Raw genomic sequence first — 26,549 nt, 5'->3', positions numbered from 1 at the left:
CCTGCCAATCTGGCCTTTAGGGACAGGGATTGTGCCTTACCTGCCACATGTTAGCTGCCGAATAGATACTGATTGAACCAGTCAGTTTGATTTTCTATTGAGCAACTACTATTCCTTCTATTTACTTGCTACCAAATGATTATACGAATATAAATTGTTAGATATATAAATAAAAAAGAGAAAATAATGGGCAAGCAGGCATTGGTCTACATTATTCAGAGGAAGGAAAAAGCCAATAATTTCTTTCACTGAAACTATTACAAATTTATTTGAAGGTTGTTCTTAACTGAAATATGACCTTCATATTTTAAAAACTCATGGTGATATCCACAGTTTTAATGTTTACTGAATTACTCAGGAAAATGAATTTGAAAACTAAGGTATCAGGAAAATTTCTTTGAATTGCACATCATTTTAGAAGAGAACAGTTTGCTCTCCCAAAGGAAAACTAAGTTATATTTTGCTTTACTTAATTTTTAACTGTTTGTGCAAAGAACTTATTCCACAGTTTCTTTATGATGTTTACTGAATGTTATTTCCTGTTGTAGATCTCTAAAGTTACTAAAACTAAATTTTATTGGATTATGTTTCTAATGAAATAAATCTTTAGGATCAGCAACACATGAGATTTCAAGGTTTTTGAATTTATTTATTTACTTTTTTTTTTTTTTTACTTTAACTTGAAAGGTTAATCTAGTTCATGGATGTAGCAAAAGCTTTAAAATAAGTAGGAAGCTTATCACCACTCAGCAGAAAACCCTGGTTTTAGCTTTTAAAGTTACTATCATTTGTACTTAGCAAAATGTCAATGCAATTTACTTTTCGAAATTTGAAAGTTTCTATAGTCAATTTTCTATAATATGAGAAACATAATAAAATTATTGTACTTACCTTTAGATAAGCCTGTTTGGTAGTTAGCACTGCATGTCAATACTCAGAGTTTTCTTTCTTTCTATCCTCCCCTCCAAAAAATGTCAGTGCCTATTTTGAAAACTAAGAATTTTAACTAAAAATTTATAATTCTTTCTTTAAATATTTTAACAAGTGACTTTGACCTTCTTAATTTTCTTTTTTTATGGTTTAAAAACATGTTAAACATATTCATGGAAAATTAGAAAATCATACTATATGTGCTGTTCTGTAACCTCCTTTTTTTCAGTTAACAACCTCCATATGTCCTTCCATCTTTCCTTCTTACCAAGCCCATAGTCAGATTTCCCAGCTTAGGACCAAGTCTCACATCTGGTTGTTATATTTCTTAAGTCTCTTTTCAAAAAGTCTAACCCAGTCTCCTTTTTCGTTTCATACCACTAATTTATTGAGGAGATGGGGCCAACTCTCCTGCAGGATGTCTCACCTTCTTGATGTACTGGTTGCATCTGCGCTTAACTTGTTCCTCTTTCCCTTGTATTTCCTGTTAATTAGAAATTAAATCATAGGGTCAGAGAGATCCAAGTTAAACATTTTTGGCTGGGATATACAATAGGTTATGTACTTTTTATTTTAACTCATCAAGAGACACAACATCTGCATGAGTCATCGTTAATGAGACTGAATTTGACCACTGAATTAGGGTGCTGACTGATCCCTTCTTTGTAGAGTTTCACCTTTTTCTCCTTGTGACTAGGAAATAATGTATTTGGTGTTACTTTGCACAGTATGAATCACTAAATCCCTGTCAAACATATGCCTGAATATAACACTTGGCTAAATTAGTAATTTCATGAGGAATTGCATAATAATTTTCAGATTTTAATTTTTTTCTTCTACATTATTAGCCACCCTTTTTCTGTAAAATAGAATTCTTTGTCATCTGAGGCTATTGGTGTGTTCTCCTGCAAAGATAGATAAATAAATTCTTTGATTTAGTTACCAGTTTTCGTCAGAAGATGATTTAAGTATTTTTTCTGGCTATCTCCTTTTTTGAATATCATTATAGACTCATAGATCTTTATTGATTTAGTGTGTTTCAGTCAACATCAGTCATAATTCTCACAGCTTTGACTTAATCGGGAAAGGGACCTTTCAGATTGATGTCTCTAAGAAGCCCTGATTGCTTTTATAATTTTTTTATCCTGATTGCTTTTAGTAAGGAATGGTATCAGCTACAAAATCTGGACATAAAGGTTATTGAAAGTTTTTAATTTTGACTTTTCTTTATTTTCCCATCACATGCCTCATCATAATGGTAGCCTACTAGTTCCATAGCAGGTTTACTCTCTTTTGGGTCATGGAGGAAGGGCACGTCTCAAAGGTGGGACAAAAGCTTTATATTTCTGTTTTAACTGCTCTAAATGTTAGTATAGCTGACGGATGATTCAAATGTTGGCACATAAATGTTTTTAATGGAGGGCTTTTTTTGTTTGTTTGTTTAAACATCACTTAGGGGCTTCCTTGGTGGTGCAGTGGTTAAGAATCCGCCTGCCAATGCAGGGGACACGGGTTCGAGCCCTGCTCCGGGAAGATCCCACATGCCACGGAGCAACTAAGCCCGTGTGCCACAACTACTGAGCCTACGCTCTAGAGCCCGCGAGCCACAACTACTGAGCCCAAGCACCACAACTACTGAAGCCTGCGTGCCTAGAGCCCATGCTCTGCAACAAGAGAAGCCACCCAATGAGAAGCCCATGCACCACAATGAAGAGTAGCCTCTGCTCACCACAACTAGAGAAAAACCTGCGCGCAGCAGCAAAGACCCAACACAGTCAAAAATAAAAATAAATAAATAAAATTAAAACAAAGAACATCACTTAGTATTATCCGTTTGCCCATGCTACTATATAAGGAAATCCTCAATTTATAAATATGTGACTTCTGAAGGTTTGCTTGTACCACACTTCTTTTTTTAGCGTTCAACACATTTTCTCATAGTAATAATGCAGATGATGAAATATATTATTGGATTCCAGCTCTTACAATCTGTGTATGATTTCCAAGATGTACCAGACCCATATCTTTGCCTCCCTTCCCTCCTGATGCCCCACTGAAATAAAATATATAGAAATAAGAAATGAAGATGCCAATAACAGTAAATAGGAAGATTACCATAGGGTGATAATTAAACAGATTTCCGGATCTCTGTTCCAGTACTAGAAGGCACAGCTGTACCCTCTCCTTCCTTCCCCTTATCTCTCTCACCCCTGCACTTGAACTATAGATAGCTGGCGTGAACCCCAGCCAAAACACCAGCCAGATTTTCTTTAGAGAAATTGGGAAAAGCTAAGGCTTCTAGAGTACGAGTTATGTCCCCAGGACAAAAGAAAAAGTCATCTTCATTCTGGTATTTAGAGGGCCTGCTGGCTACCCACCCACACACCCTAAAGGAACACTGTCACTCCGCCTGTACCCAACCCACACAGAGCCCCTCTCAGAACAATCTAGCCCAAAAGCAGACCATCTTCACAATAACAGAGGAAATCTGTGTTAGCTAATGAGTCATTCAAGCCTAAAGATGAATGAGTAAACAAAGATCACAGGCGTATGAGGAAAGCTAACACCATGAAAGAGACTAAAATAACCAGAAAAATGACCACCAAAGAAAACAGATAATCAGAGAGAACTTTGCAAAAACAGAACCCTAACATACTCAGAGCTGCAAGAAGATACTACATCCATTAAACAAGAATAAGAGAACACAAGGTTTCAGGTGGAAAGGGCACACCAAGTGCTGAAATAGTGAATCAAATATCATACTGTTAACACATTCTCACAAAACTGCAGAATTCCTAGGGTAAACACAAGACTCAGAGGGAAGTCATGTACAAAATGGCAAGTATCAGACTGAAGTCAAACCTCTCATCAGTAGCCCGTAATGCTTTAAGAAAGTAAAACATTGCCTACAGCATTTAGAAAGAAAATAATATGCAGCCCAAGGATTCTATATCCTGCCAAACTATTCATCAAAGGTGAGAGCAGAATAAAGTTGCTTTCAGACATGCAAGGACTCAGGGTTTACCTCCTCTTGGAATTAAAAGAAATGAGCTTTTAATTGAAAAACACCATCAGCTTTCTTGAAAAACAGAAAATCATTGTGTAATTTTTCATTAAACGTTTTCATTTTACGGTTTGATTTTTTTAAATCTCATTGCTGCCAGAAGGGTTTATTGAGAGGAAAAGGGGGAAGAAGGATTACAACCATAAAATAAGTAGTTTTGGATTTACACCATAAAATAAATTACAGAGCTACTGTAGCAAGCAGCAGTAAGTCTACTCTCTTTACTCTCAGTGGGCAGAGATATTCCATATGTTGCACATGTAACTAACCCATAATTTTCCATGTTTCCCAGTGACCCCAGCAACAGGCATTCCAGGACTACCTACAGTACAATCACAACTGGTTGGTACACCACATGGCCAGTAGGGGCAACAGCATCAAATTCTTCTCCCATCATGACTGGAAAGACAGGATCTGGCTTGTATTTAAAAGCGTCATTCTGACTGCTATGTTGAGAATAGACTTTGGGGTAGAATAGTAGAGCAAGGGTAAAAGCAGGGAGAGCAGGTTAGACATCACTGTAGTATTCCAAGTGAAATATGGCAGTGGCTCTGATGTGTTGGTAACTTGTGTAGTTGGTGAAAAGTGATTAGATTCTGGGTATAATTTGAAGGTAGGGACAGCAGGATTTCCTGACTGGTTGGATATGGGGTGAACAAGAAAGGAGTCAGTATTCCTGGTCTGAGCAGTAAAGGAGGAGCAGATTGAAGGGAAAGATTAGGGATTAAATTTTGAATGTTATGTTTTAGAAGCCCATTTGACCTTCAAATAAAGATGTCAGTTATTGATACTTGGATTGGCACATAGGTATATGTGCCTGCAGTTCTGAAGAAAGGTCTGGCCTGGAGATAGAATTTTGGGAAAAGTCAACATATAAATTGTATTTAAAGCCATGTGATTGGGTGAGATCACCTGGGAGTGAATAGAGATAAAGAAGAGGTCTGAGGACTGGGGCCCTAAGGCATTTCAACATTCAGGTTCAGAGAGATGAGAAGGAATGATCAGAGATGACTAGGAGGAGCATCCAGCTGGGGTATAAGGAGAACCAAGAACGCATGGTGCCCCAGGAGTCCTGGGAAGAAAGTGTTTCAGGAAGGAAAGAGTCGTTTACTATTTCATGCTGCTGAGAAGCAACATAGGGTGAGCACTAAAAATTCATTGTTGGATTTGGCAACATGGATGTCAGTGTTTACCTTGACATGACCTGTTATATTTTTTTCAAACAGCTACTCAGTCGTTAGGACAAAAATATGTATTAAGTTGTTTGAGCCCAACTACTTCACAAATGGAAGTAATAGGTTTTTGTTTGTTTGTTTGCGGTACGCGGGCCTGTCACTGTTGCGGTCTCTCCCGTCGCGCAGGCTCAGCGGCCATGGCCCACGGACCCAGCCGCTCTGCGGCATGTGGTATCTTCTTGGACCGGGGCACGAACTTGTGTCCCCCGCTTCAGCAGGCGGACCCTCAACCACTGCGCCACGAGGGAATCCCAACAGGTTTTTTTTTTTTTTGACCTAGGGGCTTCATGAAAAAATTATTAAGAATCCAAGGGAGCCACAAACAGAGAAAGATTGGGAATCTTTGCTTTAGAGGATCATGCTAACTGAGCATTTTAAGAGGGGGGAAGCAACTCTTGCCTTTTCTTTGTCTCTGCTGAAAAGTTTGAGTTAGCAATTTTAAATCTGATCAGATTACATGAAGTTAATAAAATTAATGTGGTGGTTCAGTATCTTAAAAGTAAATCTTATCCTATGAAATGTCAGTAAGTACATCTTTGTGTGAATTTTTCTTCTTGCCTCCATAGGTATGGTCTGAATATGCGTTGCTTGGCAGCTCGGGTCAACTATAAGACTTTGATTGTCATCTGCGCACTCTTCACTTTGGTCACAGTACTTTTGTGGAATAAGTGTTCCAGCGACAAAGCGATCCAGTTTCCACGGCACTCGAGTAGTGGCTTCAGAGTGGATGCATTAGAAAAAAGAGCAGCAGCATCTGAGAGCAACAACTATGTGAACCACATGGCCAAGCACTCTGAGGAGGCATTCCCTCAGGAACAGCAGAAAGCGCCCCCTGTTGTTGGAGGCTTCAATAGCAATGGGGGAAGCAAGGTGTTAGGGCTCAAATATGAAGAAATTGACTGTCTCATAAATGATGAACACACAATTAAAGGGAGACGAGAGGGGAATGAAGTCTTTCTTCCATTTACCTGGGTAGAGAAATATTTTGACGTTTACGGAAAGGTGGTTCAGTACGATGGCTATGATCGGTTTGAATTCTCTCATAGCTATTCCAAAGTCTATGCACAGAGAGCCCCTTATCACCCTGATGGTGTATTTATGTCCTTTGAAGGCTACAATGTGGAAGTCCGAGACAGAGTCAAGTGTATAAGTGGGGTTGAAGGTTGGTATCCATTTACTCCACTGCATTTTTCTGTCCTGATTGTGTTGAGGAATAAGAGACTGTGTTAATTATATAGCAAGTACTTGCATAGCTTACTATCAAGAGACCTTTCATCACTCTGACTTAGCAGGGAGGAACAGGTTAAACCTGAACTTTCTAGATGGTGTGATTTAAGGGCTACAATAAGATCATACCTGATTGAATAGGATTATGCCATTAACCTACCCCAGAAACTAAAATTATCATCAGTAAAGTCAAGGCACAGCATCTCCAGAAATTTTGCATTAAAGTATACAGTTATTATCCTAATAACCTATCGTAATAGGTTATTATCATATCCTATGAGAGGAGATGGGAAAGGGAGACAGACCATCCAGTGGACCCATCAATGTACCAAGTCTTATTACCAGATTAGCCAGGTATCATCCCTGGATGGAGGTTTACAGTTCTCAGAACAAGATAATACATAATATCATTTTCTCTGAACTTCATGAACTCCTGTAGTCTATTACATAATGTCTTTCATTGGCTTTAAAACCTGGGGGTTCCTTATGGGTATAATTAATACATTTTGGAATTTGTATTTCAAACCTAGGATTGATCAGAAAGTCATATTGAATTTGACTTTAAAGTGTATCATTTAATCAGAGGAAAGAACTTAGTGTGTTTTAAGATTGCTTAGTTTGGGTTTTATTTCATTTTTCTCATTTTGTTATAGAAAGTGATTTTAGGGCTTCCCTGGTGGCGCAGTGGTTGAGAGTCCACCTGCCGATGCAGGGGACACAGGTTCATACCCCGGTCTAGGAAGGTCCCACATGCCGCGGAGCAGCTGGGCCCGTGAGCCATGGCCACTGAGCCTGCGTATCCGGAGCCTGTGCTCCGCAACGGGAGAGGCCACAGCAGTGAGAGGCCCACGTACCGCAAAAAATAAAAAAATAATAAAAAATAGAAAGTGATTTTAATATCTTAATATTTTAATTTTTGTAATATCTTTACTGAATGTTTAGAAGAAGGAAGGGGGTAAATTCACTTATATTCTTACCATTCAAGATAATTATTACCATTTTTATATATTCTCAGAAGATCTTTATACCTAGGTATATGTTTTAACATAGTTATAATGATATTTATTGTGCAGTGTTCAGGAGAGTAGTAGTTTTTTAGAGGCTTGAAAGATATCCATCGCCAAACCTTTTTTTTTTCCAGTAATTTTTAAAAGTGTATAAGCTTAATAGGTGCTTAGATGCTAAAGAAAAAGTAAAAAGCAACCATAACCACTGTTAATGTTTTGATGTCTTTTCCAATCTTTTTGTTGTTTTTGTAGATATACATTTTTAAACAAATTAGAATCATGCTGTATAGTCAATTTTGTATTCTTTTTTCGTTCAACATGTTATGATTATTTCCTCTTGTTATTGAATATTTTAATCACTAATATTTGTAATAAGGACATGCCATAATAATGTATGGAACCTTTCTCTTCAGTTGGACATTTAGGTCATTTCCACTTTTTTGCCATTATACATAATGGTATAGATATTCATAGTTAATCATTTGCTGTTTTAATTGTATTCTCAGAGTAGTTCCCTAGGAAATAAATTACCATGTCAAATAGTATCAGTTAATCTATTTTACCAAACTACTTTCCAAGACGGTTGACCCTATTCATGCTTCCAATAGCAGAGTATAAGGGTGCTCCTGTCACCCAATTCGTGCCATCATGAAAGTTCATTTTTTAATCTGTTGTTTACAAAGGGATCTCATAATTTGCTTTCTGTAGCAATTAGTGAGGTCAGATATGTTTTTCATATGCTTTTAACCATTATAGAATGGGCTTGATGTTCTTTCCCCCTTTTTCAATGTGATTAATGTTGTTTTTTAGAAAAATATATTTGTGAGACCTTTTATATATACAGCAAGGGTGGTAGCACCTTGTTGCATTTGTTAAAGATATTTTCTTTAATTTGGCTGTCTTTGCATTTTATTTATGCTTTGTTAGTTTTAGAAATTTTTAGTTCTATTTACTAACCTTAAGGGTTTTTTTTTTTAATTCTTCCTTTTATGCTTAGAAAATCATTTGCCATGCCACGATCAGCTGTTCATCTGTATTTTCTCTAATAGTTTTATGGGATTTTTTTTTTACATTTAACTTTGTAGTCAAGCTAGACTGATTTATATTTTGACAAATGGTACAAGGTCAGGGCCTAATTTTAGATTTTTTTTCCCTTAACGTTTATTGAATTATCTCCTCTTTTCCCTGCTGATCAATGATTCAATCTTGATCGTTATACTAAAATATTTTGAAACTAGAATATGTTTCTAAATCTTTACTAGAGTATGTTTCTGGCCTACTATTCGGTTCCATTGATCAGTCTATCACTTCTTAGGCCAATTGCACATTATTGTAGTTATTACCCATCAAATGAGATAGTATAAACCTTGCTTTTATTAAGTGAAAATAATTGTTTGAATTTTGAAAAAAAAAATCTACCCTTGGAGAAAGAATATTGAAGTTAAAAAGCGTATCTGTAGCCTAGGTTTCTTAGCCTGTATGGTCTGTAATTCCTTAAACTATTTTGAAACTACATCAAAACACATAGTTTTATAGGTTCCCAGTTTCTGCCATGCCCATCTGTTGCTTGTTAATTTATTTTAGGACTACAAATAGTTTATCTCTCAACACATACACCATGATGCAATAATACAGTATTCTGTACAGTGTGGTATTATTGTATTTCCCATGTAGAAAATTACTAAAATAAACACTAATGCCAAACATTTAAAAGTTTTGCTTAGAACTTTACAAGAGGTAATCCACTAATGAATTTATCAAGAATCTATGGTTTATATATACAACTTTAATTCATTCTTTAAAAAAAGCACTCTTTGTTCTCAAGAATTACATTTTGATCTGAAGGATATGAAAAAGAATTGCAAACTGTGTTTATACTTTAAGTTGCCTAGGCATAGCTGACTTCTTTTTATTTTTTTATAAATTTATTTATTTATTTATTTATGGCTATGTTGGGTCTTTGTTTCTGTGTGAGGGCTTTCTCCAGTTGCAGTGAACGGGGGCCACTCTTCATCACGGTGCGCGGGCCTCTCACTATCGCAGCCTCTCTTGTTGCGGAGCACAGGCTCCAGACGCGCAGGCTCAGTAGTTGTGGCTCACGGGCCCAGTTGCTCCGCGGCATGTGGGATCCTCCCAGACCAGGGCTCGAACCCGTGTCCCCTGCATTGGCAGGCAGACTCTCAACCACTACGCCACCAGGGAAGCCCCCCATAGCTGGCTTCTTAAGCAAATACTTTTAACCATCAGATGATAAAGTTACTAGACCACATCTTGACACCGGAGGGAAAGATTAGTATGTAATTAACTTGACTGTTAAGTACAGATGTTAAGAAAATTTCAGGTTTAATATTCTAGAATAAAGCTGGTAACATTAACTATATGTATTTAAATTGTGTAAAACTTGAATGTATGAAACAGAATTATGAAATATGACATCTGTAGCTATGAGCAAAAGTAGCACACATTAAAAATTAGTCCTTAAAAAGATGATCCACAACATTGCATTGCTATCTGTCAACAAATAATGAATGAGAGTGAATGAGCATTTAGTTCTGTTTTTCATTTCTGGTTAATTTGGTACTTGTTTTTAGTAATTATGAAAACAGTGTAATAAGGAAGCTTAAAAGTTGCTGATAACCCTATAACTCCCCCAGAAGTAAAACAGTGAAGAGTGGTATTCAGAATAGGATTATGAATGTCTGGAGATATTTATTTTGTTTCTCTGTTTTATAGGTGTACCACTATCTACACAATGGGGACCTCAAGGCTATTTCTACCCAATCCAGATTGCACAGTATGGGTTAAGTCATTACAGCAAGAATCTAACTGAGAAACCCCCTCACATAGAGGTATATGAAACAGCAGAAGACAGGGACAAAAATAGCAAGCCCAATGACTGGACCGTGCCAAAGGGCTGCTTTATGGCTAGTGTGGCCGATAAGTCTAGATTCACCAATGTTAAACAGTTCACTGCTCCGGGTAAGTGATGTTTTGTTTTGTTTTGTTTTGTTTAAGTGATGTGTTTTTATATGTTTGCTAATTTTATGTTGATTTATAGCACCTGATACTCCCTTAAAATTGTTTTTATGGTTTTTAAAAAACACATCAGCAGATGCTTGATATTACATATATGAAGAAACAAATAGTGTCACCCAAGTGAAATCTAAAGGATCAGCTAAAATATTTAAGGTTGTATAAGGAATATTTACTGCATGAAGAGCCAAGCCACAAGAACCAGGTTACTGCATGATGTCTTTCTCCTTCCAGGGAACCAGATCCCACAGGAATAAAGTTTCTCAGTTTATTTTAATGTTTCAGCACAGTACTCATCCTTTAATTTTTTAACTATTTTGCATTAAGGCAGAAATTTTTCTTTGTAGCGAGAGCCAGCCTTTCCTTTGCCTATTTTTTACCAGTAGCTTTTTATTTTTTCAAAGTAATATAGCATTACCAACCAGGCCTGCTTTCTATATTGACTTTTGTTAATGTACTAGATAGATTGTTTCAAACTTCATATAAAGCCATTTCATTAATAAAATCTTTTATAAAATCAAATTAACTTTATGCAACATTTCCCCTTTTTCTAAGACGGTCCCATTAATTGGGATGTAATGTATTTCTCTCCACTAATCAATATCCATGAGAATTAATGAGTTCATTACTTAAAAAGACAATGGAATAATTTTAGTTAGCACCTCAGGCTTAATTTTCTGTAGGGGGGGAGTGTTGTCAAGAACAGAACTCATCCTCCCTCCCACCAACCTTGCCAATTGGTAAATAAAAACAGAGAAAAGGTTATAAGACCTTTTCTGTATTCTGTCCTTGTCCTTTACTGATGACTGTGTAATTCACAGACCTTGAAAACAGCAGTACAAATCTACTCATTCTAGATGGCCTTAAGTAATGGATTTATGAGTGCTTAATGCAATGCAAATAATGGGTGGTGACCTTTACTTTTTATTCTGTGAGTAAAACTTCTTTTATCCTATGGCATTCTGTGATATTCCAGTACATAGAGCATCTTTGCTTATTGTAAAGCAACAGGCTTGGCTGGGTGAGAAAGTACATGGAGATGTTTAAGAATATTTAGCTTATGATTTATAGCAGGAAATTATTAGATTAAAAAGGACATTTGATTTTGGTTGCATCTAGAGGGCTTATTTTTACACTGATTCATAATGTAGTCTGGATTAGGGTAGAAAACAGCAGCCCTCATCTCTGTCTCCTCAAGTGCTGGGAAGTTTTCTAGAACCATCTCTTGAACTCTGCCCTATTCAGAGCAATAGATTTCATTGTGCACTTTTGGGTACCCTGGTTAATACAAACAATAGGTCTCCTCATACTAAGTGAAGGGCCTTCACTTTAGCCCTTCATTCTGCAGCCAGCAACCAGAGATGAAACTACTTCCCAAGGTGGGTTTAAGCATATGGAGGAGAGAACTGTCTGTGACAGATATTCTGCCAGTGGCACACTAGCTACTCACAATTGGAACTCTCTGTTGGTAGGAGTGTGCTACCTCAGAAGGTGGTGCTTGTTTTGATATCTTGGATGTGTCTGGAGTTGCGTTTGATACAAGTATATGAAGGAGAGTTAGTTGGAGTTGTTGCTCAGAGCAAAAGAAGGAAATCAAAAAGGTGAGGCGTTTATTGAAACGTAGGAATGGGAAATGAGGCTTTTTAGATGATGTAGTCTTCTTGGGAGATAAATTCAGAGAATCACTGATGAGAAGAAATTGGAACTTGTGCATAAAAGCGTAGGCCTAAGTGAAGTAAGGCTCTGGAAGACCAGAGGCTACATGCTGTTGGTCTTTTTCCTTTTTGGCCTTGAATTTTTTTCCCTGAAAGGAAATAAGATTATCTAGAGGGAAAAACCATAACATGGATCTGCAACGTATTTTTTATTGTTTTGTTTGTTGAAGAATGTTTTTTTTCCTTCTACCTAATTTTAAAATTGAATGAATTAAAACTTTATACCTGTCCTGCTTTATTAAATTAGCTTTCCCTTTCCCAAGCACTCTCTTCACTTCATTTCCATGACCTCACTTTCTCCTCTCTGTGTAGCCATTCCTTCTGAGGCTTCTTATGAACTTCTCTTCTGCCTGACCCTTGTCTCTCTGTTCCTTGAGGTTCTGACTAAGGCCTCTTCTCACTCCACGTAGTAAACCTGTTGATTAATAACAGTTCATGTTATGTGTGAAAACATTGATTTAAAGACTATTCTTAAATGTTTATCACCCTTTGTTGCCTAAAGTACATTTATATGTACCACATATACCAAAAATAGACACTTATAGTGACTCCTGGGAATAACCGGTCAGAGAGAGGAGTCATGGATTTCAAGCGACAGGAAGCTCGAAACTTTCTATTAGTAGCTTTTTTTTTTTACAGCTTTATTGGAGTATAATTGCTTTACAATGATGTGTTAGTTTCTGCTTTATAACAAAGTGAATCAGTTATACATATACATATGTTCCCCTATCTCTTCCCTCTTGCGTCTCCCTCCCTCCCACCCTCCCTATCCCACCCCTCTAGGTGGTCACAAAGCACCGAGCTGATCTCCCTGTGCTATGCGGCTGCTTCCCACTAGCTACCTACCTTACGTTTGGTAGTGTATATATGTCCATGCCACTCTCTCACTTTGTCACAGCTTACTCTTCCCCCTCCCTATATCCTCAAGTCCCTTCTCTAGTAGGTCTGTGTCTTTATTCCTGTCTTACCCCTGTCTATTAGTAGATTTAAAGCACAGGTCTCCAGATAGCTTAGGACTCTCCAGTAGAGCTCAAAATCTTGCCTGGTATATTTCCAAAATGGTTGCCATAACCACAGTCATGTCCCAGTTGCTACCATTCAGACCCTTCTGAGTGACGTAGACAGGATATTTAACCTCTCTGTACATCTGTAAGATAGGAATTAAAAGACTTGTCTCATATGATTGTGGATTGATTTAAATTGGGGATTGTGACTTCTTTGTCACTTCTCCTCTGTGGCTCAATAACCCCCTCTGGTGGTGTTAAATGACATCATTCATTACTGAGTTCTTTGAACTACGTAATCTGTTATATTGAAACATAAGGTGATTGATCGAACTATATCATTTCATTAGATTTGTATACATAAAGTGAACATTAGAATGGAATTCTGAGAAGAAAATATAATTCTTCAACTTTCTCCCATTTGGACTTCTGAAGATGGTGGTGAGAATGGATGCCATAGTTAACAGTGTTGTCTGATTAATAAGGCATTACCATAAGAATAAAAAAATAAGTAGCACTCAAGATAGCCTCTGCTGAGTATAATTTAATTTAATCTTGAGTAATTCATAAGTCAATTCAGAATCCTGCGAAACATCCTGAAACATCAAGTATGTTGTTCTGAGCATCAGATTCCATTTACTATCGATACAGGAAAATGCCAGCTAAGAGAGAGGTTGCATGTTGACATTTCCCCAGATAAAATGGATTTTTACTGTGTTAGAAATATACTTCTGACATCACTTTTTAAAAAGTCAAAGCATCATACATCTAGCAAGATGTTCTCATTCTCAGTACAACGTCCATAATTGTTTATTCCATCAAATGAAGTAATTAAGAGCCTTGGGTCAATTATATCCACACTGGTAGAGTCCAGTGTTGGAAGAGTTAAATGATCAGCTCAACATGGTGATAATACTGTCCAAGCTACTCACACTGTATACACTATCATCAGTTCACATTCCCAATCATTGCTCCAATAAGGAGCACCCAAGATTTCCTCAAGGATGCCTTAAAGTAGATCTGATTCTATAGCTATGTTTAAGAGAAATAATTCTTCCACTGGTTATTCTCATGAGGATGGTATTTCCAATATCATTTCTTTTTCACAATCTTTGAGCTTAGACCCAGGAACCCTGGTTTCTAGTCCCTGCTCTACCACTAGTTAGCATTTGACTTTGGGCAAACCTTTTACCCTTGCAAAGCCTCCATATCTTCATCTCTAAAATGGAAGCAGTAATTCCTGCTCTACCAACGTCAGAAGATTATTGTAAGGATCAAATGAGATAATACATGTGAATGTGTTTTTAAGATTTAAGCTCTGGGGACTTCCCTGGTGGCGCAGTGGTTAAGAAACCGCCTGCCAATGCAGGGGACACAGGTTCGAGCCCTGTTCCGGGAAGATCCCACATACCACTGAGCAACTAAGCCCATGCGCCACAACTACTGAGCCCACGTGCCGCAATTACTGAAGCCCACGCGCCTAGAGTCCGTGCTCCACAACAAGAGAAGGCACTGCAGTGAAAAAAAAAAGCCCACGCACCGCAATGAAGAGTAGCCCCCGCTCACCGCAGCTAGAGAAAGCCCACGTGCAGCAACGAAGGCCAACGCAGCCAAAGTTAATTTCTTAATTAATTAAATTTTAAAAAGATTTAAGCTCTGTATAGACCAAGATATTCACATTTACCTTTAATGGTATAAAATTTGTACTACATATATTTTTGTTGTTTTTCTTCCTCTTTTTCTTCTTCTTCCTCTTCCTCTTCTTCCTGCTGCTGCTACTGTTTGGTTTTAATATGCTCAGTTTCTTTTCTTGGTAGAAGTCAACTTTCTGAGAGTCAGGCATCATCGTACTGTAGACATGCAAGAGAAATTTCCTATTTGACGATTTGCCAAATAAAACAGCTCTGCTATTTTATCAGCCTCTGAAACCATTGGCTTCAAAATCATCATTATCATCATTTTATACTATGTTCCAAGCCACTATCCTTTTTTTTAATCCTCACAGTTACCTTACAAAGTAATATTATTTCTACTTAACACGTGAAGAAACTGAGGCTCAAATAGGTGTATCTTTTTTTTTTTTGCGGTACGCGGGCCTCTCCCATTGCGGAACACAGGCTCCGGACACGCAGGCTCAGCGGCCATGGCTCACGGGCCCAGCCGCTCCGCGGCATGTGGGATCTTCCCGGACCGGGGCACGAACCCGTGTCCCCTGCATCGGCAGGAGGACTCTCAACCACTGCGCCACCAGGGAAGCCCTCAAATAGGTGTACCTTGTTGACCATCTCAAAGCTAGTAACTGGTGAAGTGAGAATCCACACAAAGTTTGTTTGTTTTAACTCCAGAGCCTCCCCCGTATTCCTCACTTTTTGTTGACTACGTGAGCCGATTGCTTAATTTCCAGAATTTATTCACAATTCCAATGAATATCTGAAAACAAACCTATCATTTTCAACATCAATTGGTGATTCAGAGCATGTATTCTACAGCCAGACTAGACAACCTGTGTTCAACTCTTTGTACCTTAGGCAAGTTACTTAACTTCTGTGTCTGTGTTCATCATTCAGAAAGTAAGAGTAATAATAGCACTACTCTTAAGTGTTATACTGACTAAATGAGTTAATATGTGTAAAGCACTTAGAACATAGTAAATACTCACTAAATATTAAGTAAATAAAAATTTTTTAGGGAATTCCCTGGTGGTCCAGTGGTTAGGACTCCATGCTTCCACAGCGGATGGCCCAGATTCTATTCCTGGTTGGTGAGCTAAGATCGCACAAGCTGCACAGCACAGCCAAAAAAAAAAAAAAAATTGTTTTTTTAATTCACGTCTAACCATTCTTTTCTTCTAGGCTCTTTCTTGTAATATTATGTGCTGAGCCAGCTTTTGGCTATACTTTTTCTTTTTGTAGAATGGGTATACTAGACAGTCATTGATTATTGGTCAGCCAGTATTTGATCTAGAAAAGGCAGTTTGACCACAGTACCTTAGCTATCTGCTAAGGCCATTAACCCCTCTAATGTAAACTAGACAGGCCAGAAGGTAAGAGCTTTGCCCTGGTGCTCACAAGCCGTCACGGACTCAACAATTGTCATCTGTTTATGGTTAACTTAGTAAAAATTAAAATATTTTTAAAAATCTGACATATAAAATATTGAAGGATTAATTTTGTATGGTCAGTGATTGTCAAGAATGAATGGCAAGTAACTTTTAAATACAAAGAGCTTCTATTCTAACCAGTCTTTTTTGGTATATTTTCCCCCTACAGAAACCAGTGATGGTGTATCCTTGCAACTGGGGAACACAAAAGATTTTATTATTTCATTTGACCTCAAGTTCTTAACAAACGGAAGTGTGTCTGTGGTTCTGGAGACCACAGAAAAGAATCAGCTCTTCACTGTACATTATGTCTCAAATACCCAGCTCATTGCTTTTAAAGAAAGAGACATATACTATGGCATTGGGCCCAGAACTTCATGGAGCACGGTTACCAGGGACCTGGTCACTGACCTCCGGAAAGGAGTGGGTCTTTCCAACACAAAAGCTGTCAAGCCAACCAAAATAATGCCCAAGAAAGTAGTTAGGCTGATTGCAAAAGGGAAAGGCTTCCTCGACAACATTACCATCTCTACCACAGCCCACATGGCCGCATTCTTTGCTGCCAGTGATTGGTTGGTGAGGAACCAGGATGAGAAAGGTGGCTGGCCAATTATGGTGACCCGTAAGTTAGGGGAAGGGTTCAAGTCTTTAGAGCCAGGGTGGTACTCTGCCATGGCCCAAGGGCAAGCCATTTCTACATTAGTCAGGGCCTATCTCTTAACAAAAGACCGTATATTCCTCAATTCAGCTTTAAGGGCAACAGCCCCTTACAAATTTCTATCAGAGCAGCATGGAGTTAAAGCTGTGTTTATGAATAAACATGACTGGTATGAAGAATATCCAACCACACCTAGCTCTTTTGTTTTAAATGGCTTTATGTATTCTTTAATTGGGCTGTATGACTTAAAAGAAACTGCAGGGGAAAAACTCGGGAAAGAAGCGAGGTCCTTGTATGAGCGTGGCATGGAATCCCTTAAAGCCATGCTCCCCTTGTACGACACTGGCTCAGGAACCATCTATGACCTCCGGCACTTCATGCTTGGCATTGCCCCCAACCTGGCCCGCTGGGACTATCACACCACCCACATCAATCAACTGCAGCTACTCAGCACCATTGATGAGTCCCCAATCTTCAAAGAATTTGTCAAGAGGTGGAAAAGCTACCTTAAAGGCAGCAGGGCAAAGCACAACTAGAGCTCAGAACCAAAATCATATTTCAGCCTCTGCTGTACACAACAACTACGGGCTCTCTGTCAGCAGAGCATAGGCACATTTTAAAAGGTTGTATACTAGGTTTTTGTGGATTACATCAAAGTGATAAATGATCCTTAAAACCAGTCTTCTGAGATAATTGCATACCATGAGTTGGGTGTTTAGAAATGTAGGTGGCATTTAGAGCAGAAAAGTGTTTAGTCAATGGGTGAATGAAAATGTTTAACTTGGCCTTGCTTATCACCCTATACAGATAGTTCCACAGATAGTCCAGTCCTCTCGGTTTGGGAAAGACAATGGTAAGTAGCTCTTACTGGCCAACTGTCCAGCACTTGCCTGCAAGCTTAGTATGGGGCTCTTTTAAAATGTGGTTATTTATGTTTATGTTGAAAGCAGACTTTAAAAAATAATGTGCTGTAATACAGTAAATATGTACTTGTAGCCTGAATAGTGGACTGTGTGCAACTTTAAAAATGGTGTTTCTTTTCTATATATTAATTTCTTGGGAGTGAATGAGCATTTGTTGCATTTGTTCAATTTGTTATATATAGAGAATATTTTGAATTTATGGTTTTCTTGAAACGTGTAAATTAAAAACACAACCAGTGTTCAGGCTTCACAGTTATATAATGTAAGCACAACTAAGATGAAACTTGTTGACTGCACAAGAAATTACAGAAATGTTATCTGTTTTATGAAACTTGATCTACAATCAGTAAAGGTTTGATAATCATTCTATCCCTCCTTTACCCCCATTGTGGTGGTTTCTTTTTGTCACTATCTAGAATTTTGTATTTCATTTCAGACTATGCTAGAGAGTTTTTTCTATGTTGGCAGGGGGGGCATTTGGGAATTTTTATTATAAACCTAAATTTGGGGAGGAGGTAGTAATTTTGATAAGTCCACTACCACTGTCTTTTTAAGATTTTTTTTCCCCTTTAAAGAAAATTACTAGGTCAGATATTATAAGGTTTATAGCAGTTTTTTTTTTTCTACTTAGATCATTCTTGGTCGACAACTTTCCAGACTATTGCCTTTTGTGCATCAGTGTTTTTCCTTTGCAATTTTAACTTTAAATTATTTCAGCTATTGGGTAAAAGTGATGCTACTGCATTAGCTGTACGTGTGTAATCAGACCTTTATTTTGGTTTTATACCTCACATAAATAGGTATCATAGCCCTCATACCCTGGGTAGTGTCTGCTATAAGACTTCAGGCAGTAGGTCAGAACTGAGGGAGGCTGATTTTGCTGTCTTTGTTTTAGTGTATGACAATACACTAAATCAATACAATAACTTATACAGAATGGAAATATGAGACCCCATATTTTCAGGGGACTGAGTCTGACACGCACCGTGCAGTGTGTGTGTGACCTGTATGAAATGCACCTCAAGAGCCAGGTGGGCACCCGCCTGCACACTACATCTTGATTGAACTCAGCCTACCAACACCACTTAGAAACCAGACAATACATGCATACCTATGTACAAAATATATGTTTCAGTGGCAAGGGGGGCAGGAACGAAGATCTACAACTGAAGACAATATTAAACTGGCCATGGAAAAGTAAGTTTAAACTCCCAATTTATGTGACCACAAGTCGATTTTGCCCACAACAAAACAGTTGTGGGTCATTAGGTTTCCCCCTAGATGTTGACCTTTGTAGTTCTTATACATTAGATGTCTCAACAAGAATATCTGGACTCCTTCTTTTTTTTTTATTTCAGGGCTCAAAAGTAAACCTTCTCCAATCTGGAAATCGTTTTTACTCCATCGTATGTGTTATTATTTAGAGCAGTCCAGACTTCTGCCTTGTGTTTGCATACTGGTACTTCAGATTGAGGGAATCAATGAAAACAGTATGGTACTGCTTCTGTGACAAATATCAGTGCCTTAACAATGTGGCTGTCTTTTTCCACTGAAAAAAGAAAGACATTTTGATCTAGAAATGGCATTGCTATTTCATTGCTGTTGGTTTCACACTGCCTTCCACGTTGCGACAGCAACTCGATTTTTCCTGTGATCCCAGAATTTTCGAAGAGGGTGAGTTGACCCTGTAGCAGCACTGTCCGTACAAACCGGTGCATCTCAGACTAATGCCTCAGAATCACCTGGGAGCTTACTGAAATACAGATTCCAGATATTCAATAAATCTGCCTGTGAAGCGTGATAATCTGCATTTTTAAAAAGTGTTCAGGTAATTCTGATGCAAGTGGACCGGGGGATATATGTGGAGAAACACTGCCCAAGACCATCCATCACATTTTTCTTCCTAAGCACCTGTGGAGTTTTCTAGGATTTTAAATCATGCAAAATGTTTATTTAGTCTGAGCTTTGCGAGAATGGGGAAGGTATTTTAAAGTTTTGTTTTATTTCTTTAAATTTTTCTTCGCTCCAAGAATGTGGATATTAGTTGTCTACACTTACCTTGAGTTAGCTTTGATATTAAATTAAACCTATTGCCACTTCAGTTATAAAACCAGCCAAAAGTTTCCAGATGAAGGTCAGGTTTGACCCTTTCAGAGTTATTGTACATAAAGGCTTCATCCAAAAACCATCCAGTGTATGTGAGGAAATACAAAAATGACACACAAGCACAACTCTACAGATGTGGCAGACCTTTTTCTTTGTCGGTGTGCAAACTTTCACTGAAAGCTGCTATTTTCATCCTCCTTTTAATTGTTTTTCTTGTTTCTCCTCCATTGTACATGTGGGTTATAGACCATGTGTTAAATATGCAATAAAGTGTTTACTGGATGCCCTTCTGAAGGGTAGTCCTTTGTAAAGCTGTACAGACTTTGCAGTTTAAGCACAATGTGCACATGTTAGTTTTATATACAGCAAAACTTGATTTTTTGCAGATGAAAAGGTATTTTGTTTCTATACAAAGTAAATGGATTGTTTGTGCTTAATGTAAAGCAGCTTTATATAATTGTAAAATAAAGTTTTTATCTTAAAAGGAACATACCTGGATGTTTCTCTTTCTTCTGTGATTATTCTAAGATTACTTGAGCCCAGCAAGCATATTTCTGACCATTTTCTTTTCAGCTGGTGACAACTAGTCAGGCAACAAATGTTCATTAAAGGTGTGTCAGGCCCTTTAAGACAAAGTGGGGAATATCGTATAGGCCTTCATCCTAAGGAGGTTTAGTCTATAGGGGCAACACAATGTCCACAAAACAGTTTCAGAAAAATAAAATGCCAAATTGTGTGGTCAGTCAGGGTAGGTGTTACAGAGGAGATAGCCTAAGCAGGGCCTTCAGGCCTGGGTACTAGGTGGAAGAAAAAGAAGGGGTAACGTGAGCAAAAGCAAGGTGCTGTGACAGTTGTGAGGATGCCCTTTCCCATACTAATTCAGGCTGGTAATCACTTTTGTCTGATTCCGATTTATTTGAAAGTTTGTTCTTGCTGTTTTTCCCATACATGACCTCTTCTCCAGAACAAAAAGCATTATTTAATCTCCTCCCCCTTCCTCTCAGAAAGTAATGATTTAGGCTCCCTAATATGTATGAAACCAGAGACTAGTCTGACTTCCTGTTATGTTTCATTGCACATTATTTTTTAGATTATAAACATTCTGCACCATTTCTATAATGGAATTCCAGTTGATCACCAATCAACTTTTTCTACCTGATGGGTGCACATACGTTGACAGGCTACTAATCAACATTGTCGTCATCTCTTCTTTCTCTCATCCTCACTTGGGAAACAGCCATAAGATTGCAAGCAGTCCTTGGTCTGAATGAGGCCTTGCACTGCTCTTGCCTTAATTTTGCTCTCTGTAGCCAAACTTAATACATCGGCCATTCTGCTTTAGCACACTGAGCATCACATATTTGCCTCCCCATTGCCCTTGAGAGGAGACAGACCCTCCATGCTGCACAGGACTTATTCCATAGTCTGGTGAGCTCTCCTTTCCTGAGAACGCCTCCTTTGTCTCCACAGGGCTTTTTTATTTTTATTTATTTTTGGCTGTGTTGGGTCTTTGTTGCTGCACACGGGCTTTCTCTGGTTGTGGCGAGCGGGGGCTACTCTTCGTTGTAGTGCATGGGCTTCTCGTTGCAGTGGCTTCTCTTGTTGTGGAACACGGGCTCTAGGCGTGCAGGCTTCAGTAGTTGTGGCTCGCGGGCTCTAGAGCGCAGGCTCAGTAGTTGTGGCGCATGGGCTTAGTTGCTCCGCGGCATGTAGCATCTTCCCGGACCAGGGTTCGAACCCGTGTGCCCTGCATTGGCAGGTGGATTCTTAACTGCTGTGCCACCAGGGAAGCCCTTCACAGGGCTATGATGGCCACCGTGTGCCATGTGACTCTGCCTCCCTCTAACAGTCGTTTCTAACATGACTCTTAGACCAGGGGTGAGTCCCTCACTCAAGCTGGGCCAATCAGTCTCTTCCCCAGGAATTGGAAATTGGGATGGATTTAAAAAACAAAACAAAACAAAACTGAAGCAGATACACAATGAAAAGCAGAGATGAACACAGAATCTTTTTTTTTTTTTTTTTGCAGTACACGGGCCTCTCACTGTTGTGGCCTCTCCCATTGCGTAGCACAGGCTCCGGACGCACAGGCTCAGCAGCCATGGCTCACGGGCCCAGCTGCTCTGCGGCATGTGAGATCTTCCCAGACCGGGGCACAAATCCGCATCCCCTGCATCGGCAGGTGGACTCTCAACCACTGCGCCACCAGGGAAGCCCGAACACAGAATCTTGACAATGCTCCAGGCCCTGGGTCCAATGCATTTCTTTTTTTTTTTTTTTAAATAAATTTATTTATTTATTTTTGGCTGCATTGGGTCTTTGTTGCAGTGCACGGGCTTCTCATTGTGCTGACTCTGTTGTTGCAGAGCATGGGCTCTAGGTGCACAGGCTTCAGTAGTTGTGGCACGTGGGCTCAGTAGTTGTGGCTTGTGGGCTCTAGAGCGCAGGCTCGGTAGTTGTGCCTCACGGGCTTAGTTACTCCGCGGCATGTGAGATCTTCCAGGACCAGGGCTCGAACCCGTGTTCCCTGCGTTGGCAGGTGGATTCTTAACCACTGCGCCACCAGGGGAGTCCCTCCAATGCATTTCTGAGGCCATCGGCATTCCACTCTGGTTCCATGAGATTCCACTGTATCCTTAGGATAAATGAGCCCTACTTAATAACATAGTGTCTCTATTATAAAGAAAAGTATAATGTGAGTTCTACATTTTCTTTCAGTCTGGACCACTGTATTTGCTAGGGTTGCCATTAAAAAAAAAAAAAAAGCCACAGACTGTGTGCCTTAAATAGTGGAAATTTATTTTCTCGCAATTCTGGAGGGTAGAAGTCCAAAATCAAGGTGTCACCAGGGTTGGTTTCTTCTGTGGCCTCTTTCCTTGGCATGCAGATGCTGCCTTCTTGCTGTGTTCTCACACATGGTCATCCCTCTGTGTGTTGTCTGTGTCCTAACCAAGTCGTATTGAATCAGGGCCCATTAATTCAGAAACCTCATTTTACCTTAATTACCTCTTTAAAGGTCTTCTCTCCGAATACAGTCACAAGCTGAGGTCTTAGTGGTTAGGACTTCAACACGGATTTTGGGTGGGACACAATTCAGCCCATTAGCAACCATTCTTCACTCATTAAGTACACAGAAACCAGACTAGCCAGGGTTGCCATTTAATTTATTGACAACCAGCTAAGGCCAAAACTCAGAGTTCTTTCGGGAGTGTTAGGTGGACTGGAATCTAGACCGGGGACTCGGGAGGCAAGGCTCTCTGGCTCTGCTGTTATCACATCAGAAATTTACTCCACCCGCATGGGCTTCAGTTGCCTCCTAACACAAGTCCAATAAGAGAGAACTAGTTGATCTTAAAGTTTTTTTAGGGAGATAGTTGATCAAAAAGTAACCACTAAGCTTAAGCAGTGGTGCTAAAAAAGTATATAGACACCATCATCAGCTGCAAGATTTTTATTCTTCCTGCCATGTGCCATTTCCATTAGCCCATTCTGAATATAAAACTCTGAAGTACTGAAAAAATATATTTAGATACAGAGTATATCAGAATTGTAGGTTGTGAGATTTTGTTTCATGACTATTTTAAAAATATCAAGTCTGCATTATTGTAGCATTATTGTTACAAATAGTTAACAATATAGGGATAAAATACTGATTTTCATTATACCAACTCATTAAGGATGTCAAATTGAAAATGGATGTGAATTTAAATGTGTTGGTGATGAGTTTCAATGTTTGCAGCTCCCTTTCTGGTGAAAAGATACAGTTACCATCTGGTAAGTATGATTGGTAACTTGTGTGTGGATGCTGCATTTCCTGAATGTGAAGTAGCAGCAACACTGTGTAATTTTGCTAATCCTTTTCCAGAAGTAGGATTTTGTGAAATGACAGGACTGCAAAGCAAACCATCGAGCAGTAGCCAAGAGAACAGCGAAAGAGGAAGAAAAAAGTCCTGGAAAGGATCAGAAATAGAGCTGCCCACGAACTGCTGGTAAACACACGGTTTAGGGAGGATATTATTAGGCAACCCCGCGCACATTGCCTCTAGTGCGCCTGGAAGAGCCAGTGCCTTCCTGGGATTTTGCTCTGTGCTCATCAGCACCTAGTGACATCGCCGAGATAAGAATGGCTGTTCCATTTCAGTTTAGAAAATCTAGTAGAGTGGTAATCTCTTTGGGCACTAGAGAAGGAAGTAAATCCCTGAGGTCTGGTGGGGGTGGAGTGGTCTTGGCAAAAGCGCACGAGCTTAATTTAATGCCTGTTACTCTGTCTTTCCTTTTTTAACACTGGTGAAATTAAATCTCTGCAATTCAATCGAATACAGAGTAGGAGGCCCCAAACTAATTCCCAAATCCCATCATTGGTGTGGCAAGGTAATCAGGAGGAGGAGAGTGCATCTTCTCAACTCCTGCAAGCAACGAAGAGGGTACTGTCTCCATCTGGAAATACCCACCAGGTGGTGTCACCCAGGCAGCTTCTTGTCAGTAAATATTCAGAGCTCTGAGTATCAGGGTACAGCAAAGTACAGCCCCCAATGGCTCTGGATTGGTGTTTCTTTTTCTTTTTTTTAAAGTAGAATGATAGAAAGTTTTGTGTTTTTTTAAGATTTATTTAATTTATTTTTGGCTGCGTCGGGTCTTAGTTGCAGCATGCGGGACCTTTCATTGGGGCACGTGGGCTCTTCATTGCAGAGCGCAGGCTTCTCCTCAGTTGTGGCGCGCAGGCTCCAGGGTGCGTGGGCTCTATAGTTTGTGGCACGCGGGCTCTAGTTGAGGTGCTCGAGCTCAGTAGTTATGGCGCGCGGGCTTAGTTGCCCTGCGGCATATGGGATCTCAATTCCCCAGCCAGGGATTGAACCCGCATCCCTTGCGCTGCAAGGTGGATTCTTTACCACTGGACCACCAGGGAAGTCCCTGGATTGGTGTTTCTTGATCTTTGTTTAGGAATAAGGAGAGGGAATAAGCACCATTGTAGGTGCCCCCCAAGCTCAAACTCATTTACCACTCAGCCTGACTCGGGTGGTAGATGAGAAAACAAACCACTGTTTAAGCAGCTTGCTCCAGGTCATGCAGTTCGTTTCACGTTCTAGCTGCCAGGACGGCAAAGGTAAGAAGATGCTGTGCCTGCCCTGAGCCACAGCCGGGAGCGCTTTTCCTCTGGTAGGCTTTGGGTATCCTCCCCCACCCAAATCAAAGCCAAGTAGTAGTGGGAATATGGGCAGTTCAAGTGTCTGCGTGCCCACAGTCGGGCTCTGGCAAAAGGACTCCACATGTACTCCTAATTCTTTTGACAGTCTTAGGAGGAAGTACTATGTGAACTTCACAGATGAAAAAACAAACTTGGAGAAGTCAAACGACTGGCCAGAAGTCATTCAGTAATTTGACAGCCAAGATCTGGAAGCCAGGTATGTCTGCCCCCAGATTCCATGTTCCAAGCCATCATCCCCAAGCACTAGCCATGACCCACTAGCTCCTGACTCCACCCCAGGGGGCTCAAGTAGGGATGCAGATCTCAGCCCCATTGCTGGCCCACAGATGGGAAAATGAGCCCATTTCCTCTATAGACTCTATGAGATCTGCTGAAACTGATACTTGCTCCACTAAATGATTAGAAGAGCCGGGAAACAGGAGGTTGTTTCAGCGATCAAGTCTCCTTGGTATGTGCCCTGTTGCTTCTGCATCCCTGGACCATCTGTATACATTAGATCTTGGATGACCCAGCATCACAGCCCCTCCGGCACCCTCCTGTTTACTGTCTTCCGTAATGGACTTTCAAAAGCTCTGCATGTCACAGAGTAAGATGTAAGTAGAGTGTGTTTGTGTGTGCAAATGCACACACACGTATGTAAATGCACAAGAAACATCTGGAAGGATTCAGCGAGCGGTTACCAGGCAGCCTGCCAGCAGCTGGAGAGTCAGTGACCAGTAAGAATGGGTCCCTGCCCTCTATAATCTGCGAAAGTAACAGATTCAGGAGGCACACGTTTTTTATTCTTTGCTATGAAAACAAAACATTTAAAAATATTACAAATTCCAAATTAGAGTTTGAATTAATGAGATTCTCAAGAACTTTCCTACATTAAACTTTTTAGCATCCTTTCATTAGTTTAGTTTATCCTCAGGGTGGTCCTAGGGGACCAATGGAGTGGGCATCCCCTTTAATGGCAGAGTGCAGGCCTCCCTACAGCTGCTCATTTTCTCCATCCCCCAGAACAAACCAGTTCCCCAGAGTTCTCAGAGTTTTCTGGGAGATGGGTCAGAGTTACGGTAAGCCCCAGACCCATGTGTGTGAGCGTGCTCACACACACACACACACACACACACACACAGTGCAGCCTGCCCACCCCCTTGGGAAATTCAGAAGTCAGCCCAGGCCTGGTGGGCCCAGCAGATCCTGAGAGCAAAAACTACAGAGAGGTAGGATTAACAGAAAACCCAGAGAAGTCAGGGAAATCACACACACCTGCTGTCTTTTCAGTGGGAAGGAGAGTCTTTGCCCACACTGGAACCACCCAGAAGAAATGCCCCAGCTGTCCTTGCAACTCAAAGT

At 39.8% G+C, this 26,549-nt stretch overlaps 1 protein-coding gene across 1 annotated transcript in view; it reads left to right on the top strand.

Moving 5' to 3' along the window:
- Nucleotides 1–20,714, top strand: part of GLCE (glucuronic acid epimerase) — a 129,376-nt gene extending 108,662 nt beyond the window's left edge. Inside the window, exons 2-4 of the mRNA XM_079912275.1 lie at nt 5,796–6,391; nt 10,197–10,442; nt 16,485–20,714. Coding sequence (XP_079768401.1) covers nt 5,809–6,391; nt 10,197–10,442; nt 16,485–17,509 — 1,854 coding nt within the window. The 5' untranslated portion in view covers nt 5,796–5,808 and the 3' untranslated portion in view covers nt 17,510–20,714. The remainder of the gene's footprint in view (nt 1–5,795; nt 6,392–10,196; nt 10,443–16,484) is intronic.
- The last annotated feature ends 5,835 nt before the right edge of the window (nt 20,715–26,549 follow it).

This window comes from Stenella coeruleoalba, assembly GCF_951394435.1.
Source record: "Stenella coeruleoalba genome assembly, chromosome: 2".
Taxonomy (NCBI): Eukaryota; Metazoa; Chordata; class Mammalia; order Artiodactyla; family Delphinidae; genus Stenella; species Stenella coeruleoalba.
The sequence above is the reverse complement of the archived record's forward strand: the minus strand, read 5'-3'. Positions and strand labels throughout refer to the sequence as shown.